Source organism: Pleurodeles waltl, chromosome 8, assembly GCF_031143425.1.
Source record: "Pleurodeles waltl isolate 20211129_DDA chromosome 8, aPleWal1.hap1.20221129, whole genome shotgun sequence".
Lineage (NCBI taxonomy): Eukaryota > Metazoa > Chordata > Amphibia > Caudata > Salamandridae > Pleurodeles > Pleurodeles waltl.
In genome coordinates this window covers 198,035,451-198,054,462 of record NC_090447.1, presented here as the reverse complement: position 1 = coordinate 198,054,462, position 19,012 = coordinate 198,035,451, and the positions used below count along the sequence as shown (strand labels likewise).

General features: G+C 45.3%; 1 protein-coding gene across 1 annotated transcript in view; it reads right to left on the bottom strand.

Annotated features, from left to right (window-relative positions):
• Positions 1 to 19,012, bottom strand: part of LTN1 (listerin E3 ubiquitin protein ligase 1) — a 488,777-nt gene that overhangs the window by 449,674 nt on the left and 20,091 nt on the right. The window contains exons 2-3 of the mRNA XM_069204077.1: positions 14,955 to 15,158; positions 12,150 to 12,248 (exon numbers count right to left, since the gene is read on the bottom strand). Coding sequence (XP_069060178.1) covers positions 12,150 to 12,248; positions 14,955 to 15,158 — 303 coding nt within the window. The remainder of the gene's footprint in view (positions 1 to 12,149; positions 12,249 to 14,954; positions 15,159 to 19,012) is intronic.

Genomic DNA, 19,012 nt, shown 5'->3' with positions numbered 1-19,012 from the left:
AACCCCTTTCTCTCAAAATTAAAATAATATATAGAGATTCCCATAAAAAAGAAAGAAGTGAAACAGAGAGCCAACACATTGCAATGTTTTCAGGAAAGAACAGAAAACTAGTGAAAGCTGAATTAAACAAGACCTGGGAAGTGGAACAAAACTGACAGATTAAGACAAAATAATGAGAGACATGTAGGCGCAAGGAAATTGATCCATTTAAAGATAAAGCGAAAAAACGCACAGATATTAACAGAACTTGTGGTGAGAAGACATAAAGAAGGAGAAGTGAAAAGGGAGGGAGATGAAAGTGAAGCATAAACCAGGAATAGGCAGGGAAAGTAGGAGGCAAAAGAGAGTAACAGTGGCAATATCAGAAGCAAAAGAGACGAGTGGACTAAATATCATGCAGGGAAGAAGAGTGGTGATAAGAGGAAATTAATGGATACAGGGGGGGGCGAAGAAAAAATGGAAATAGGAAGAAAGACAATAATGTTGTTTTTAGTGGGGCTGCGATGTCAGTAGGAACCCAGACATGGACAGAGACAATGCTGAAAGAGATAAAGATCACTGAATAGAAAAATACTGAAATTTTTGAGCAGTCACAATAGGAGAGACTAGAAACAGAGCTAAGGTAGCAGAGTGGGGGTGTGCATGCAAAGGCAGAAGAGAAGCTGAGAACAGATGACTGTGATCAGAGAAGGATGACATGGGTGGGAACGACCAGGTAAAGGATTAGCATTTCATGAACAGAGTGAGATAGATAGCACAGAATCAGAAATGGCTCTAAACATATGCCTGGGAAGGAACAACAGGAGAAGGGCTGGTGGACGAAGTAGATGGGAGTTGGGAAAAACATAGCAGTAAGCTGATAAAAAAAAGTTATTGAAGGTGGGGTCAGGGAAGGACCAGTGACATAATATAACATAATGTTTATTTAAAAAGCTTGATGTCAACCCAAGGATTACCTTGCCACTGAATAACAGCTGGATTCTGTAAATCATCACATTTTTTTTACCTCAGAAAGATGAAAGGATGAGTGCGTGTACAAGAATTGAAAAATGTGCCTATGACATCAATCACATATTCTTGAAGTGGATGACGTGGACGACTGAGCCACTAGACTGGGCTTACCTACTTAAGTGCTAAAAATGTTGACAGAATGACAAGGGCCGCTCATATGAAGAATGCGGACAGTACAGGGTCTTGAGATCAGCAAGGAGACAGTTTTTTTTCTCCATTAGCTGCCCTTTCCTTTGCAGCTCAGCAGCAACGTTTTTGGGAGGCAAATAGTGGGATAATAGGTCAACCTGTTCATTTCAACGGGGTCAAAACATGTGATGCCATAACATACATGATTTCGAAATGTACCATCACTTGTTAGTCTTAGCATTGTTTTGCAGTTACACTTAACGCTGTAGTGTCTGGCTGTCTATACGAGGACTGCAGTTCAAATCCTATCTCTAGAAATAAGCCTGAATAGTTTACTTTTTAATTATGAAGTCAAATCTACTTGTGATATGCACTATTTTGGCACTTTCTAAAACGTTCCTAACGTTCACTTTAAACACATATTTTTAAGCTCCATATTATGGGCTGGTAGCTGCAACCTCAGTTCAGCCATGGTTATCAGCAAACCATGAGCAAACATAGGGCCTGATTTAGATATTGGCAGATGAAGTACTCCGTCCCAGCGAAGACCGATATCCTGTCTGCTGAAATCGAAATTTCATAGGATATAATGGGATTTAGATTTCAGCGGATAAGATACTCGTCACCATTGTGACGAAGTAACTCGTCCGCCAATATCTAAATCAGGCCCTTAATCATTATATAGATAGTATGGCCAATCTGTATTTCTTATATATATTGGGACTGCTGATGATGCTTTGGGTAAAAGACTAAGGCAAACACAATAGTGAAAGGACAGCCATGCATGCATCTCTAGCAGGATAACCATTCCAGCGAGACAGACATAAATTCTAGTTTTATTTGTCTGATAGGAATAGTTTAAACACATTGGCATCAGTAATTTAAAGCCACACCTAAACATAATTATATTCCTCCAGATTCAAGCAAACCAGCGTAGTCAAAATCTGTTTTTCATTACAAAGATCCTCTAGAACTAGAATATGTTTCACGTTTTGATTTCAACTCTTCTGGCAGCCAGAATGCTTGCAAAACACATCCAGACTCAACAAGACAATGGGGCAATGAGTTACATTCTGTTAAACCTTTGCCTGGTTTAAGAACTACTAGGATATGAAGAAAAATATTTAATTTAGCTAACTGCATTAATTGTTTGAATACGCCTATAAGAAAACAAACACCAGAGCCTACAGTATCAACCAGACCAGAAACACTTAACTTGCTTTGCAACTGTTCATTTATTCATTTATAGCTAAAAAGGTATAGAAAAAATATACAGAAATAGGTTTTGCATTTAAAATGGAAAAATAAATCATAGTGGGAAGGGTCTTTAAAAGACCAACAGAAACGCATATTACCCAAGGTCCTGTTACCGTAATAATAACAACAGTAAATGGGATAAAGGGGACAGGGGAAGGGCAACAAGAGTTGAATGACACGACAGGGTCAATATATGGCAATCAACTATAATCAATTTATCAAATGAATACTGCAACACAGCAACTCAACATTATTATCGTAACAAGTTACATTCATCCTCAAAGTTCATCGCCGTAGGTGAGGCACATTTAAAGCTATTGCTAGAAGATTATGGAGGACCATTCTCAAATTTGTAGTATGTATATGGGTGATTGAATCAGGGCCTAAAGAAAGAACTCAATTCACGGAAAAGAGGGTGAAGGGAGAAGCAGAAGGTAGAGGAAAGCTATCCCCCAGTCCACCTTCCCTCACTGCTGCAGAAAACAAGGACCCGAGCAGGTACACTCTTGTCAACTCACCCACCCCCAAAGGGAAGCCTGTGGTACACGGACTTGACAGTGGAGTCTACTGGACAGTAAAAAAGCTCAATAGAAAGTGTGCAGGGACAGAAAATAAAATGTCAGAATAGGCCTGTAGTGTTCCCAGAATCAAATTGCCAGGCGAAAACAAGCTGTAACTGTGTTATGGTGATGCGTTGGCATGATGTTAGGGACGGGGAATATCCTCCTAAGAGGAAAATGAAAATGTCACTTACCCAGTGTACATCTGTTCGTGGCATTAGTCGCTGCAGATTCACATGTTTGGCACAGTCCGCTGCCTGGTGTTGGGCTCGGAGTATTACAAGTTGTTTTTCTTCGAAGAAGTCTTTTTGGTCACGGGACCGAAGGACTCCTCCCTCCTCGGCTCCATTGCGCATGGGCGTCGACTCCATCTTAGATTGTTTTCCCCGCAGAGGGTGAGGATGGAGTTGTTTGGTATAAATAGTGCCCATGCAATGGAGTGAATATGTATGTACGTTAAGAGTTTCTAATAATTATTTACAAATGTTCAGATGTTTAAGATTTATGATCTACTTCTAAACGGCTACAGGCTTCCCGGGGAGGTGGGAGGGTACATGTGAATCTGCAGCGACTAATGCCACGAACAGATGTACACTGGGTAAGTGACATTTTCAGTTCGATGGCATATGTTGCTGCAGATACACATGTTTGGCATAGACTATAAAGCAGTTACCTCCCCTAAAAGCGGTGGTTTAGCCTGTAGGAGTTGAAGTAGTTTGGAATAATGTTCTTAGTACAGCTTGGCCCACTGTAGCTTGTTGTGCATTTAGTACGTCTACACAGTAGTGTTTAGTAAACGTATGAGGCGTAGACCAGGTTGCAGCCTTACATATTTCGCTCATAGGAATGTTTCCTAGAAAGGCCATTGTAGCACCTTTCTTTCTGGTTGAGTGTGCCTTTGGTGTAATAGGCAATTCTCTTTTGGCTTTAAGATAGCATGTTTGAATGCATCTGACTATCCATCTAGCAATGCCTTGTTTAGAGATTGGATTTCCTATGTGTGGTTTTTGAAAAGCTATGAACAGTTGTTTTGTTTTCCTGATTAGCTTTGTTCTGTCAATGTAATACATTAGTGCTCTTTTGATGTCTAATGTATGTAGTGCCCTTTCAGCCACAGAATTTGGTTGTGGGAAGAACACTGGCAATTCTACTGTTTGATTTAAATGGAATGGTGAGATTACTTTTGGCAGAAATTTTGGATTTGTTCTTAGAACTATTTTATTGTTGTGTATTTGAATAAATGGTTCTTGTATGGTAAATGCCTGTATTTCACTTACTCTTCTGAGGGATGTGATTGCAATGAGAAATGCGACCTTCCAGATTAGATATTGCATTTCACAGGAATGCATGGGTTCGAAAGGTGGACCCATGAGTCTTGTTAAGACGATGTTAAGATTCCATGAAGGAACTGGTGGTGTTCTTGGTGGTATAATTCTTTTTAGCCCTTCCATGAATGCTTTAATAACTGGTATTCTAAATAGAGACGATGAATGAGTAGTTTGTAGGTAAGCAGATATTGCTGCGAGGTGAATTTTTATAGATGAAAAAGCGAGATTTGCTTTTTGAAAATGTAGTAAGTATCCTACTATGTCTTTAGTAGAGGCATGTAATGGTTGTATTTGATTGGCATGGCAGTAGTAAACAAATCTTTTCCACTTAGATGCATAGCAGTGTCTAGTGGAAGGTTTTCTAGCTTGTTTTATGACCTCCATGCATTCTTGTGTGAGGTGTAAGTGTCCGAATTCTAGGATTTCAGGAGCCAAATTGCCAGATTCAATGATGCTGGGTTTGGATGCCTGATCTGTTGTTTGTGTTGTGTTAACAGATCTGGCCTGTTGGGTAGTTTGACATGCGGTACTAGTGAAAGGTCTAGTAGAGTTGTATACCAAGGTTGTCTTGCCCATGTGGGTGCTATCAGTATGAGTTTGAGTTGGTTTTGACTCAACTTGTTTACTAGATATGGAAGGAGAGGGAGAGGGGGAAAAGCGTACGCAAATATCCCTGACCAACTCATCCATAGAGCATTGCCTTGTGATTCGCGGTGTGGGTACCTGGATGCGAAGTTTTGGCATTTTGAGTTTTCTTTTGTTGCGAACAAATCTATGTGGGGTGTTCCCCAAATTTGAAAGTACTTGTTCAGAACTTGGGGGTGAATTTCCCATTCGTGGACTTGTTGGTGGTCTCGCGAAAGGTTGTCTGCTAGTTGGTTTTGTATTCCTGGAATAAATTGTGCTATTAGGCGAATGTTGTTGTGAATCGCCCACTGCCAAATTTTTGTGTTAGGAGGCACAATTGTGTTGAGTGTGTTCCTCCTTGTTTGTTTAAATAATACATTGTTGTCATGTTGTCTGTTTTGACAAGAATGTATTTGTGTGTTATTATGGGTTGGAAGGCTTTTAACGCTAGAAATACTGCTAACAGTTCTAGGTAATTGATATGAAATTTTGTTTCGTGTATATCCCATTGTCCTTGAATGCTGTGGTGATTGAGGTGTGCTCCCCACCCTGTCATGGAAGCATCTGTTGTTATAACGTATTGAGGCACTGGGTCCTGAAATGTCCGCCCTTTGTTTAAATTTTTGCTGTTCCACCATAGAAGCGAGAGGTATGTTTGGCGGTCTACCAACACCAGATTTTGAAGTTGACCCTGTGCCTGTGACCATTGTGATGCTAGACACTGTTGTAAGGGTCGCATGTGTAGTCTTGCGTTTGGGACAATGGCTATGCATGATGACATCATGCCTAGAAGTTTTAGCACAAATTTTGCTTGTATCTTTTGGTTTGGAAACATAGCACTTATTACCTTGTGGAATGCCTGCACTCTTTGTGGACTTGGAGTGGCAATTCCTTTTGATGTGTTGATGGTTGCTCCTAGATATTGTTGTGTTTGACACGGTTCTAGGTGTGATTTTGTATAGTTGACGGAAAACCCCAGTTTGTGAAGGGTTTGTATGACAAATGTGGTGTCGTTTGCGCATTTTTTTACTGTGTTGGTCTTGATTAGCCAATCGTCTAGGTAAGGGAACACATGTATCTGTTGTCTCCTGATGTGTGCTGCTACTACTGCTAGACATTTTGTGAACACTCTTGGTGCAGTTGTTATTCCGAATGGCAACACCTTGAATTGGTAATGTATTCCTTTGAATACGAACCGTAGGTACTTTCTGTGAGAAGGGTGTATTGGTATATGAAAGTACGCATCCTTTAGGTCTAATGTGGTCATGTAATCTTGCAGTTTGAGCAGTGGAATGATGTCTTGTAGTGTGACCATGTGAAAATGGTCCGATATGATGTAGGTATTTAGTGTCCTGAGATCTAATATTGGTCTTAATGTTTTGTCTTTTTTTGGAATTAGAAAGTACAGGGAGTAAACTCCTGTGTTTTTTTGTTGTACTGGTACTAACTCTATTGCATCCTTTTGCAGTAGTGCTTGAACTTCTAGTCCTAAAAGTTCTAAATGTTGTGGTGACATTTTGCGTGTTTTGGGGGGGATGTTTGGTGGGAAGTTGTGGAATTCTATGCAATAGCCATGTTGGATTATTGCTAATACCCAATTGTCTGTTGTAATCTGTTGCCAAGATTGGTAGAATTGGCTTAGTCTTCCCCCCACTGGTGTTGAGTGAAGGGGTTGCGTGACTTGAAAGTCACTGTTTAGGTGGCGGTGTTTTTGGAGTCTGGAATCTTCCCCTACTCCTTGGGAATTGACCCCCCCGATATCCCCTGAAACCTCCCCTTTGGAAGGAACCCTGATATGGTGTGGTTCTTGTTTGTTGGCTGGTGGTGTCTGTGGGTTGGCCACGAAACCCCCCTCTAAATGGAGTTTTTCTGAAAGAGCCTCTGCTCTGCGGGGAGTAGAGTGCGCCCATGGCCTTGGCCGTGTCTGTGTCCTTTTTAAGTTTTTCAATGGCTGTATCCACTTCAGAGCCAAAAAGTTGTTTCTCGTTGAAGGGCATATTAAGGACAGCCTGCTGGATTTCAGGTTTGAAGCCTGAAGTGCGTAGCCAAGCGTGTCTCCTTATGGTGACAGCAGTGTTGACTGTTCTTGCTGCAGTATCGGCTGCGTCTAGTGAAGAGCGGATTTGATTGTTTGAGATCGTTTGTCCCTCTTCAACTATTTGCTGCGCCCTTTTTTGGTATTCCTGGGGAAGATGGTCTACGAGAAGTTGCATCTCGTCCCAGTGTGCGCGGTCATATCTGGCCAGCAGCGCTTGTGAATTTGCGATGCGCCACTGGTTGGCTGCCTGTGATGCTACTCTTTTTCCTGCCGCATCAAATTTTCGGCTTTCTTTGTCCGGAGGTGGGGCGTCGCCAGATGTATGTGAATTTGCTCTCTTGCGAGCTGCCCCTACTACCACGGAGTCAGGTGGTAACTGCGAAGTAATAAACACTGGGTCTGTGGGTGGTGGTTTGTATTTTTTATCCACCCTTGGGGTGATGGCTCTTGATTTTACGGGCTCTTCAAAAATTTGTTTTGCGTGTCGTAACATCCCTGGTAGCATTGGGAGACATTGATATTGGCTGTGTGTAGCCGAGAGGGTGTTAAATAAAAAATCATCCTCTATAGGATCGGAATGCAGTTGGACATTGTGGGATTCTGCTGCCCTAGCCACCAGCTGCGAGTATGAGGTACTGTCCTCTGGCGGTGACGGCTTTGTGGGGTATGACTCGGGATCATTGTCCGGCACTGGGGTGTCATACAGGTCCCAAGCGTCTTGATCCTGATCGTCATGACTTATGGTAGTTTGCGCTGATGAGTGCATTTGTGGCGGTGTTTGTGCCGGCGATGCCTGTGGTGGAGAGGGCGGAGGCGTGACTTTTTTAACCACTTTGGCTTGTGGTTGTGCGTCATCCTTTGGAAGTCCGATCCTTCTTTTCCTCATGATTGGGGGAAGGGTTGATATCTTCCCTGTGTTTTGCTGGATGTACAGTCTCTTTTGTGTGTAGTCCGATTCTACACTTTGGAGCTCTTGTCCAAATCTGTGCATTTGGCCACTTATTCCTTGTTCCTCTGAGTAGGATGAAGGTGTGGTATTTTTCGGCGCCGAGAGAGAATCTTTTTTCGGTTTCGGCACCGACAGAATTTTTGTTCCTTTCGGCATGGATTCTCGGTGCCGATGTTTTTCGGTGCCGGTATCTTGTTTTTGTCTCTCGGAGCCGCTTTCTCGGCTCCGAGGTTGCTCCATGGCGGTCCCTCGACCGGAGTCGGGTGTCTTCGCTATGGGCGTGCCCTTTTTCGGCGCCTTCGACGGGTCGCCTGTTTTATGGGTCGAGCCATGGCCTGTTGGCAGTGGCGTCCCCTGGGCTTTCGGTTTGTCGATGGATTTACTTTTCGACGTCTTACTCACAGTTTGTTGCTGTTGTTCGATGTCGGAGTCTCCGGATTCTGATTCCGGAACCGAGAATGTTTCCTCTTCCTCGTCGAAACGTTGTTTTGTCGACGTGGACGCCATTTGTTGACGCCTGGCTCTTCGGTCCCGGAGTGTTTTTCTGGACCGGAAGGCTCGACAGGCTTCACAGGTATCCTCCTTGTGCTCGGGGGACAAGCACAAGTTACAGACCAAGTGCTGATCTGTATAAGGATACTTACTGTGACATTTTGGGCAGAAACGAAACGGGGTCCGTTCCATCGGCTTCGATGTCGCACGCGGTCAGGCCGACCAGGCCCCGATGGGGGATCGAAACTACCCCAAAGTCTTCCGATGATCGGTGTCGATGTACCTAACTATCCCGATACCGAACGGAACAATACCGACGCTTTCTTCCGAGATTCTGACTAACTTTCCGAACCGAAACACGGAGCGAAAAGGAATACGTCCGAACCCGACAGCGGAAAAAAACAATCTAAGATGGAGTCGACGCCCATGCGCAATGGAGCCGAGGAGGGAGGAGTCCTTCGGTCCCGTGACCAAAAAGACTTCTTCGAAGAAAAACAACTTGTAATACTCCGAGCCCAACACCAGGCAGCGGACTGTGCCAAACATGTGTATCTGCAGCAACATATGCCATCGAACAAGGAATTTGCTCCAGAACCTGCTATAGGTCCCTAGTTTGTCATTACATTTGTACGTAATACTATCATGCAGGATTCATGGGCTGGTGACAATGCACACTTTGGCTATATCCAGAGAGGTGGCCAGCCAGTGAGGGGTTTCAGAGTCCATGTCAGAGATCACAGTCTAACTGAAGTATGGAAAAAAAGTAATTGATGGAATGCTTGCATTAATCTCTGCCACTGGTAATTGCTCGGGCTGCATCCCAGTTCATTGTTATGTGTCTGCAAACTTTGTGGCTCTTCATATACTGAGCCTTCAAGGATAGGTCAAGCTTTATTCTCTACTATACATGGCTTCCTGCTGAGTATGTGTAGGAAGTTGGCTATGTGCTATTTCAAAGTAAGGAATAGCATGCACAGAGTCCAAGGGTTCCCCTTAGAGGTAAGATAGTGGCAAAAAGAGATAATACTAATGCTCTATTTTGTGGTAGTGTGGTCGAGCAGTAGGCTTATCAAAGGAGTAGTGTTAAGCATTTGTTGTACATACACACAGGCAATAAATGAGGAACACACACTCGGAGACAATTCTAAGCCAATAGGTTTTTGTATAGAAAAATATATTTTCTTAGTTTATTTTAAGAACCACAGGTTCAAATTCTACATGTAATATCTCATTTGAAAGGTATTGCAGGTAAGTACTTTAGGAACTTTGAATCATTTCATTAGCATGTATACTTTTCACATAAAACACAATAAGCTGTTTTAAAAGTGGACACAGTGCAATTTTCACAGTTCCTGGGGGAGGTAAAGTAATGTTAGTTTTAACAGGTAAGTAAGTCACTTACAGGTTTCAGTTTTTGGTCCAAGGTAGCCCACCGTTGGGGGTTCAGAGCAACCCCAAAGTTATCACACCAGCAGCTCAGGGCCAGTCAGGTGCAAAGGTCAAAGAGGTGCCCAAAACACATAGGCTATAATGGAGAGAAGGGGGTGCCCCGGTTCCAGTCTGCCAGCAGGTAAGTACCCGCGTCTTCGGAGGGCAGACCAGGGGGGTTTTGTAGGGCACCGGGGGGGACACAAGTCCACACAGAAAGTACACCCTCAGCAGCGCGGGGGCGGCCGGGTGCAGTGTGCAAACAAGCGTCGGGTTTCCTTTAGTTTTCAATGGGAGACCAAGGGGTCTCTTCAGCGATGCAGGCAGGCAAGGGGGGGGCTCCTCGGGGTAGCCACCACCTGGGCAAGGGAGAGGGCCTCCTGGGGGTCACTCCTGCACAGAAGTTCCGTTTCTTTAGGGGATGGGGGCTGCGGGTGCAGGGTCTTTTCCAGCCGTCGGGAAATGGAGTTCAGACAGTCGCGGTCAGGGGGAGCCTGGGGATTCCCTCTGCAGGCGTCGCTGTGGGGGCTCAGGGGGGACAACTTTGGTTACTCACAGTCGTAGAGTCGCCGGAGGGTCCTCCCTGAGTTGGTTGTTCTTCACCAGTCGAGTCGGGGTCGCCGGGTGCAGTGTTGCAAGTCTCACGCTTCTTGCGGGGAGTTGCAGGGGTCTTTAAATCTGCTCCTTGTAACAAAGTTGCAGTTCTCTCGGAGCAGTGCCGCTGTCCTCGGGAGTTTCTAGTCTTTCTTGAAGCTGGGCAGTCCTCAGAGGATTCAGAGGTCGCTGGTCCCTTGGAAAGCGTCGCTGGAGCAGGTTTCTTTGGAAGGCAGGAGACAGGCCGGTAAGTCTGGAGCCAAAGCAGTTGGTGTCTTCTGTTCTTCCTCTGCAGGGTTTTTCAGCTCAGCAGTCCTTCTTCTTCAGGTAAGTGGCAGGAATCTAAATTCTTAGGTTCAGGGAAGCCCTTAAATACTAAAATTTAAGGGCGTGTTTTGGTCTGGGGGGTTAGTAGCCAATGGCTACTAGCCCTGAGGGTGAGTACACCCTCTTTGTGCCTCCTCCCAAGGGGAGGGGGTCACATCCCTAATCCTATTGGGGGAATCCTCCATCTGCAAGATGGAGGATTTCTAAAAGTTAGAGTCACTTCAGCTCAGGACACCTTAGGGGCTGTCCTGACTGGCCAGTGACTCCTCCTTGCTGTTTTCTTTGTTTCCTCCAGCCTTGCCGCCAAAAGTGGGGGCCGTGGCCGGAGGGGGCGGGCAACTCCACTAAGCTGGAGTGTCCTGCGGTGCTGTGACAAAGGGGTGAGCCTTTGAGGCTCACCGCCAGGTGTTACAGCTCCTGCGTGGGGGAGGTGTTAGCATCTCCACCCAGTGCAGGCTTTGTTACTGGCCTCAGAGTGACAAAGGCACTCTCCCTATGGGGCCAGCAACATGTCTCTAGTGTGGCAGGCTGCTGGAACCAGTCAGCCTACACAGATAGTCGGTTAAGTTTCAGGGGGCACCTCTAAGGTGCCCTCTGTGGTGTATTTTACAATAAAATGTACACTGGCATCAGTGTGCATTTATTGTGCTGAGAAGTTTGATACCAAACTTCCCAGTTTTCAGTGTAGCCATTATGGTGCTGTGGAGTTCGTGTAAAACAGACTCCCAGACCATATACTCTTATGGCTACCCTGCACTTACAATGTCTAAGGTATTGCTTAGACACTGTAGGGGCACAGTGCTCATGCACTGGTGCCCTCACCTATGGTATAGTGCACCCTGCCTTAGGGCTGTAAGGCCTACTAGAGGGGTGACTTATCTATACCTGCATAGGCAGTGAGAGGCTGGCATGGCACCCTGAGGGGAGTGCCATGTCGACTTACTCGTTTTGTTCTCACCAGCACACACAAGCTGGCAAGCAGTGTGTCTGTGCTGAGTGAGGGGTCTCCAGGGTGGCATAAGACATGCTGCAGCCCTTAGAGACCTTCCTTGGCATCAGGGCCCTTGGTACCAGGGGTACCACTTACAAGGGACTTATCTGGATGCCAGGGTGTGCCAATTGTGGAATCAAAAGTACAGGTTAGGGAAAGAACACTGGTGCTGGGGCCTGGTTAGCAGGCCTCAGCACACTTTCAATTCAAAACATAGCATCAGCAAAGGCAAAAAGTCAGGGGGTAACCATGCCAAGGAGGCATTTCCTTACAGTATGCTCCTGCTGGTTCAACACACAAATACACGATTTGTGTTGCAGTAAAACATGAAAACAAAGGCGACACTTTCAATCATTTCAATAATATGATTTCATATAAAATGCATTAAACACTTGTGTGAAAGGAATTGGATACTTACTAGGGAGATTCTGCAGTAATTTCTTGGCCAGTAAGGAAGAACTCCTTTAACAACAGCTTTGTCTCTTTCCTTACACATAGCACCAAACTCCTGCATAGCCTGCAAAACACATTAATGCAGAATGAAACAGATGACACCCAAATGGAATAATACATTTTGTTACAATTAATTTTGCAAAACACTTATCAATTTCATTCCAGATTTGCTTAAAGGTTTAAATTAAGTTACTATCCATAACCTCACTCTGAAATTTGTACTTCCATCACCTAAATATATATTGGACATATTATATGTGTTTCAAACACTGAGAAGTGCCTGGATTGCACTACTCGTTTCTTAATGATGATTTCCATCAGTAATTTGCTTGGTTTAAAATATTGGAAATGAAAAGAAAAATAAAGTCTGAATGGTTGTATAAATATATATGCTAATAATGTATGTGTTCACTATGTAGGTAGAATATGCAACAATGTGAAAAAGAAAGAACACCCTCTTAACATTGTATGGTATGACAAGCCACATATGACTGTCCCCTTACAATGGCAAACGGAACAAACTTGCATTCTGGGTATCCCATTTCACAGAGAACAAAAACATGAACAATGGGAAGTGGAAAGATATTATAGCACAGCTGGTAGAAGGCTGGATTATCCTGCCGCTGACATTGGCAGGCAGGATAGCTCACATGAAGATGGTGATCCTCCCCAACCTATTCTATCTGTTCCAAAATAGTCCCAGCCCGCTATTAAGAGCCCTTTTCGCGCATCTTCAATCTCTCATGTTCAGTCTAACAAGGGCTAACAGGCAACTACCTTATAACCCTGGGAGTTTTGCTGCACCCAATTTCCAAACGTATTATCTAGTGGCACAGGTACAACTTGCTCGTTATAGGCTACATGAAACTAGACAGACTCCTCACCACAATTTAGAAGAGGGACTAATAGCCCCAACTAATGCTGTCATACTAAAAAGCACGTACCAATACAAGGAGATTCACAGCTTGAAAGTACCCTATGGGCGCTAACACATCTCGCCAATCTGTCAAACCACACAGAGATGTATTCCACGTGTCTACCCCTGCTGCACAACCCAGCCACGACTGGTGCTAACCAACGAACCATGGGTAATCAAATATTTGCAAGCCTGTGGTTTTGCCATGATGGATGCCCTTTTGTACATAGTTTAAGTTTCTCACCTCCAAGGAATTTGTGGGGCCGGAGCAGGCCACCTCCATGCATGCACTGTAATACAATAGACTCTGCGGCACCCTGAAGGATTTATATGAATCCTTTCCTGCAGAACCTCCTGAAAGGCCACTTTGAACGATGCTGCTTACAAACCTGAGCTCAGATTAATTGGGTACACAACTGTATCACTAACATATACAAACCTGACGTTTAAGGCTCGGTGGGATGAGGACATTGAGTACATACTACCAGATTCCCAATGGGTTTACTGCTGTGAGCAAACCAAACAGATCTCATCTGTGTCAGGGTCCAGCTCATTTCTTCATAGGGCTTATTGCATTCCGATGTCAATGGTGCAAGATGGTCTTGCGCGGAGTCTAATTTTTGGAGATGTAATGCCCCTAATGCAAATATTTTGTATATGGCCTACATCTGTCCTACAATACATGACCATTGGCTAACGCTCCACCAAGAACTACAGCAAATGGTATCGGATACCTGTAATGGCCCTCCTTGGACATGTCAAAGACATCGCCAGACCATATTTTAAGTTTGTGGTCATGGCAATCATGTTGGGGAAGAAGAGTGTGGCAATAGCATAGCAGACGAGTTCTGCCCCTAGATACGCCCACAGGTTGAGAGGCTTGACCAGCTGCTCTTCGAGACGTATGCGTCACTGCTACCCCATACATCCAGCCCCAGAGATATATGGGAACCACTCCACTCTTAGCTGGCGGTTCTCCAGCAGAGTCCCTAGTGAGCTCAAGGGCATCACCCTAGCTTCCTACTGAAATGGACTATGCCTCTGTCTTTAAACTGATGTTTATGTTACCACCTGAGTCAAAGGGAAAAATGATGTATGTCGGGAGACCATTGTGTAAAGGGAGAAATTGAAAAAGGTACTGTTAAGACAGTGGTACAATTGAATTCTATCTTCTTCTCTGTAGTATTTCTGAAACCCTGAGGTTGTCCAGGTTCAATACAAGAGACATTAACAAAGGACTGTTATATCCCCCAGGAAATGGGACTTTCAGAAGGGATTGTTTGAGAGAGGGAGGGGGAGAAAGAGACAGGGAGAGAGAGAATTATTCAAAATACCTAGGGAATGATTTAAAGATTTAGGATATGCTGCAGTGTCCTGAGATTCTTAAATTACACATACACACACAATTTACTGATTAAAGAATCAAGCCTTCTAAAAGTACAGCATATGGCCTTGATCTGTGAGAGGTGGTGACAATGGAGCGAAGACATTCAGACTAGAGGGACAGCAAACTACTGATAATGTTTGAGGGAAAAGTGTTCCTAACGATCCCGTCCTATGTAGTATGCAACTGAAGGTTGAATTGTAATAAGAAAAGATACAGAAGCATTTTGATAGACACAGCACACTGTGAATCAATCTGAAGAGAACGGGATCAGGTATTTAATATGTGAAATACTATTCAAAGGGATTAAGTGTAGAAAGACCATAATTGCAGCTCCTACAAGATATTTCTAGGATATGTAGAGACCCATATGATTAAGACCAACATAATTATACCTTACCTTCTCCTTATAAAATGTCCTTTTGAGGCACATTAATAAAGTAACGTTTCTGAATCTGATAGTATCTTACCTTTAACTTGGTTGTAACATCTCTTTTGGAGAGTTTTCTTAGTACCATTCGAAAATCAGCATCCACTAGGCTGTCAATTTCTTCTGCACCTTGCACTGCAGGAACATAACCCAAGTCATTCTGAGCAGCTCCAAAACCAATGAATCCAGGGACAGTCCCACTCTCTTTAGCAAGGAGCTCGGCTGCACGTCCACTGCTTGAGGGCTATCACAGGAGGGGGGAAAGTAAGGACCTGTGCGTAACAGCTGTACAAGGCATGTATATGCTTTTGACTGTCATAATACAAAATATAAAATTTAATAATCATTCAAAAACCCAAGGCTGTAAAAGATCTATCAAACAGGAAAACTAGTAGCATTGGTTGTGGAAATAACTAATGACTTACAGTTGTGAACTGTGACGTTCTACAGTTCCAAGTGTGACTGTTTTCTATACACCGTGCAAACGTCCTTAGACCTGTGAGTCAACTGAGCAGCAACAATTTTCTGTGCAAGTAATGGCGTCTACAAAAACACAACACTCAAAGGACAGAGTGAAAAGACATTTCAACAGTCTCAAACCACTGAGCTGTTTTCCCCAGTTGTGCAAACAAGATGTGCCCCTGTGCTCTGCCCACTATTCGCTTTTTGAAAGGCTTTTCGGGAGCAACAAATAGCAGCGACAATTGGAAAGCCTCGGAACATTACAAAATAGGCTCCTCACTCTTGCCCCTTCCTTCCACTACACTGTGGATCCAAAAGTACACTTTTAAAGGACGTAGGCAGAAGCAATGGAGCTACTCTCAGAAGTATGCTTGCCAGAAAATCGATCACAATGACAACAGCTCACTGACAAAAAACATTTATGCTCAGTCTGCACTCAAGCTAAGAACTGTGGGAGTATAAGCACATCCAAGGATAAAAGCATATAATTAAATACAAGACGAAACCCTTATTATGTTACTGAATAGAGGTGGCAGAAACTTTTTTTTAAAAAGGTCGGAATATTAGAAGTATTCAGAATAACAGCCGTAGGCAATGTGGTCAGGTAATTATTGTTAGAAAGGCTCAAAAGAACAAAAGAGGCACTTGGGGGAAAAAAAGTACAAAAAGAATAGAAAGATTCCAAATGTGTGATGCAAGGAAACAAAATCATTCTCAGGGGTGTCAGCAGAAGGACGAGAAAAATAAAAGGCTGAAGTGGCCGGCCAAAGCATAAGGGGAGTAATGCTTACAAGTCGATGAGAAAGCTGAGTTGCTGAACCAATACCGATATTCAGTATTCTGCACAAAAAAAAAAACATTGGAAAAGGGTGACACCAGGGTGTGGAATTCCTATAGCCCAGCGCCCAGGACATATTGTTTGGGGTCAAGGACAACAAGTTTTCATGTTTATTTTGTCCTTGGGACAAGTAGGCCGAACCCCCTGCAGCACAAACCCTTTGCCTGCCAGTTTTCAGGGAAGGAAACTGTCTGCAGTCAAAGTAATCATTGTGTCCATACACCTGATAGAGACTCCTAGCTGCAGACTTCTTACCTTAGAATTTCCTGGCGTCAGCTTGGAATCTTGAATTTTTTGCTGAGCAGTACCCTGCGTGCGCCACCGGGTGACGCTTATCGGATTCGCATGTGACATTCGGCTCTCCATGGCGTCTTCAGCGCCCTTGAAACCATCTGTGACGTCACGGCTCTCATACATCAATTCTTTCCATTCCGGTTAAGCCCAAGCCCGAATTCGAGCTACCTTCTGCTTTTTTTTGGCAGGTCATTTTCTGACCTTTCTGAAGTCTGTGCAGAAGACATTGAGGAAGACGGGGTTCAAGCCATGTGGCACCTGCCATCGCGCCATGTCGGTGACAGACCCCCATCAGGTATGTCTCTGGTGCCTTGACAGAGACCACGACTCGAAGTCGTGTTCCGACTGCTGGGCCATGGCCCCGAAAGCTTTGAGAGAGCGATCTCTGAAGCTCGTGGTGGCCCGGCAGTTGACTTCGGTTGGACCGACTCCTAGGAGGCTACGGTACCAATCGAAGAGGTCGCGGGACCGCTCCAGGAGCCCTAAGTCCTCTGCTTCGTACTTGAGGTCCTCCGGGCACTCGGGGAAGAGGCACAAGAAGAAGAAGTCCAAGCGGACTTCAACTTTGCCACGTCCGTCGGCCGACGAGGTGTCTCGGGAACGTCGACGTTCCAGGCACAGTTCCAGAGAACCGATGACAGAGCCGACTTCCAGCCTCCCCCTCTTTCCGGGAGCCAGAGTAAACCCCGCTCAGCACAAAGAGTTTTACGACACCATTCGCATCGTATTTGAGTGGGTTGCTCCTGCTGGTGTGCCTTCGGGCCCCGTGTTGTTGGCAGGGGCCCCATCTGATTAGACACCGGCAGCTTTGGCCTCGGCGCAGTTGGGGACTCCAGGATCCAATACCGACGCGACACTCCCCGCTCTGCTGACGGCCATCGGTGGAGCGAGTCCCATCCTTATCCCAGATGATTCCGAGCCAGAACAACATCGTATGACACCGATTCCAACTTCGACAGCGCCAACAGGGGCCAGATCAGTGCCTGAGCCAGGTACAGGGGAGGAGTGGGAGGGGCCCTATGACTCTTTAGAGTATGGATTGGAGCATATGGCCTGGTATGAGGAACTAGAGGAAGCCAGTGGACTGGATACTTCTCCAGATACTGGCATGCTCTCACCTCCTACTGTGGCTACGGGGAAGGGAGCTTCATATGCTATGGTGGTTCGTAGGGCAGCTGAGGTCTTGGACCTAGATTTGCCTACAGTGTCAGTCAGGACTAACCTCCTGACTGAGGTGCTTAAGCAGGGTGTTTCCACATCGGAGCCGATGTTACCCTTTAATCAAGCCCTCATTGATGTCCTGCTGAGAACGTGGTCCAAACCCAGCACAGGGTCTCCTGTTAATAGGATAATTGCCCGCCACCACAGACCAGCTTCAAATGATCCCGGTTTCCTCAACATCCCACCCCGGAGAGCTTAGTGGTCCAGGCCTCCACTTCCCATGGTGCCTTCCCTTCCGCTTCCCCGGAGAGGGAATCCAAAAGGCTGGATCAGCTTAGATAGAATAAGTTTTCTTCCTCCAGCCTGGCATTGAGGTCCGTGAACAGCTCATGCCTGTTGGGCCATTTTTCCCATACTTTGTGGTCTACGGTGGCACAGGTGCTGCCCCAGGTCCGGCAGGGTGTACAGGACACTCTCACCCAAGCTGTAAAAGATGGGAGAGATGCAGCCAACTTTACGATACGGTGTGGTTTGGACACCACCGACTCGCTGGCTAGGGCGATTTCATCGATGGTGACCCTTCGACGCCACACCTGGATCCGTACGCCTGGCTTTTTGAGGGATGTCCGGGCAACCTTATGGACATGCCCTTTGATGGCTAGCGCATATTTGGAGAAAAGGCAGAATCGGAGCTTGAGCGGTTCAAGGACTCTCGGACTATGGCCAGATCATTTGTACTCTCGGCACCTGCTTCCCAGCAGTCTGCCTTTCGCCCCTTTCCAGGCTTCGGAAGGGGTATGGTACCACCCCACCCACAAGTCAGCCACCATCCTTGTCAGCATCCAGTGCGAGGGCGAGGTTGTGGTACCTTCAGACCCAGAGGTCGGCCACCACCCAGTCCCCCTCTTCCACAGAGCCCAGGCCCTCCTAGTATGATTCTGCAAGACCATATGCGTCTAGTTGGAGGGAGGATTCAATGTCATCTTCCTCACTAGCGGTCCATAACATCGGAGAAATGGGTCTTGCAGATCATAAAGAAGGGCTAGTCACTTCCCTCCCTGTCTTTCCCTCTCTCCATGCCTCCAATAAAAGAACGGCTGATGGAGGATCACTTAATCTTGCACCGCAAGGAAGTTATGGCTCTCTTGGCCAAGGGAGCCATAGAAAGGGTCCTTCCAGATTTCAGAAGTAGGCAGTGGTTGTTATTCCTGCTACTGTCTGATTCCAAAAAAAGAACAAGGGTCTTCGCCCTATCTTGGATTTAAATGACGTCAATCTCTTCCTCAAAAAGGAGGAAATTCAAGATGCTCGCTCTTGCTTAGGCCTTGTTTGCCCTAGACCAA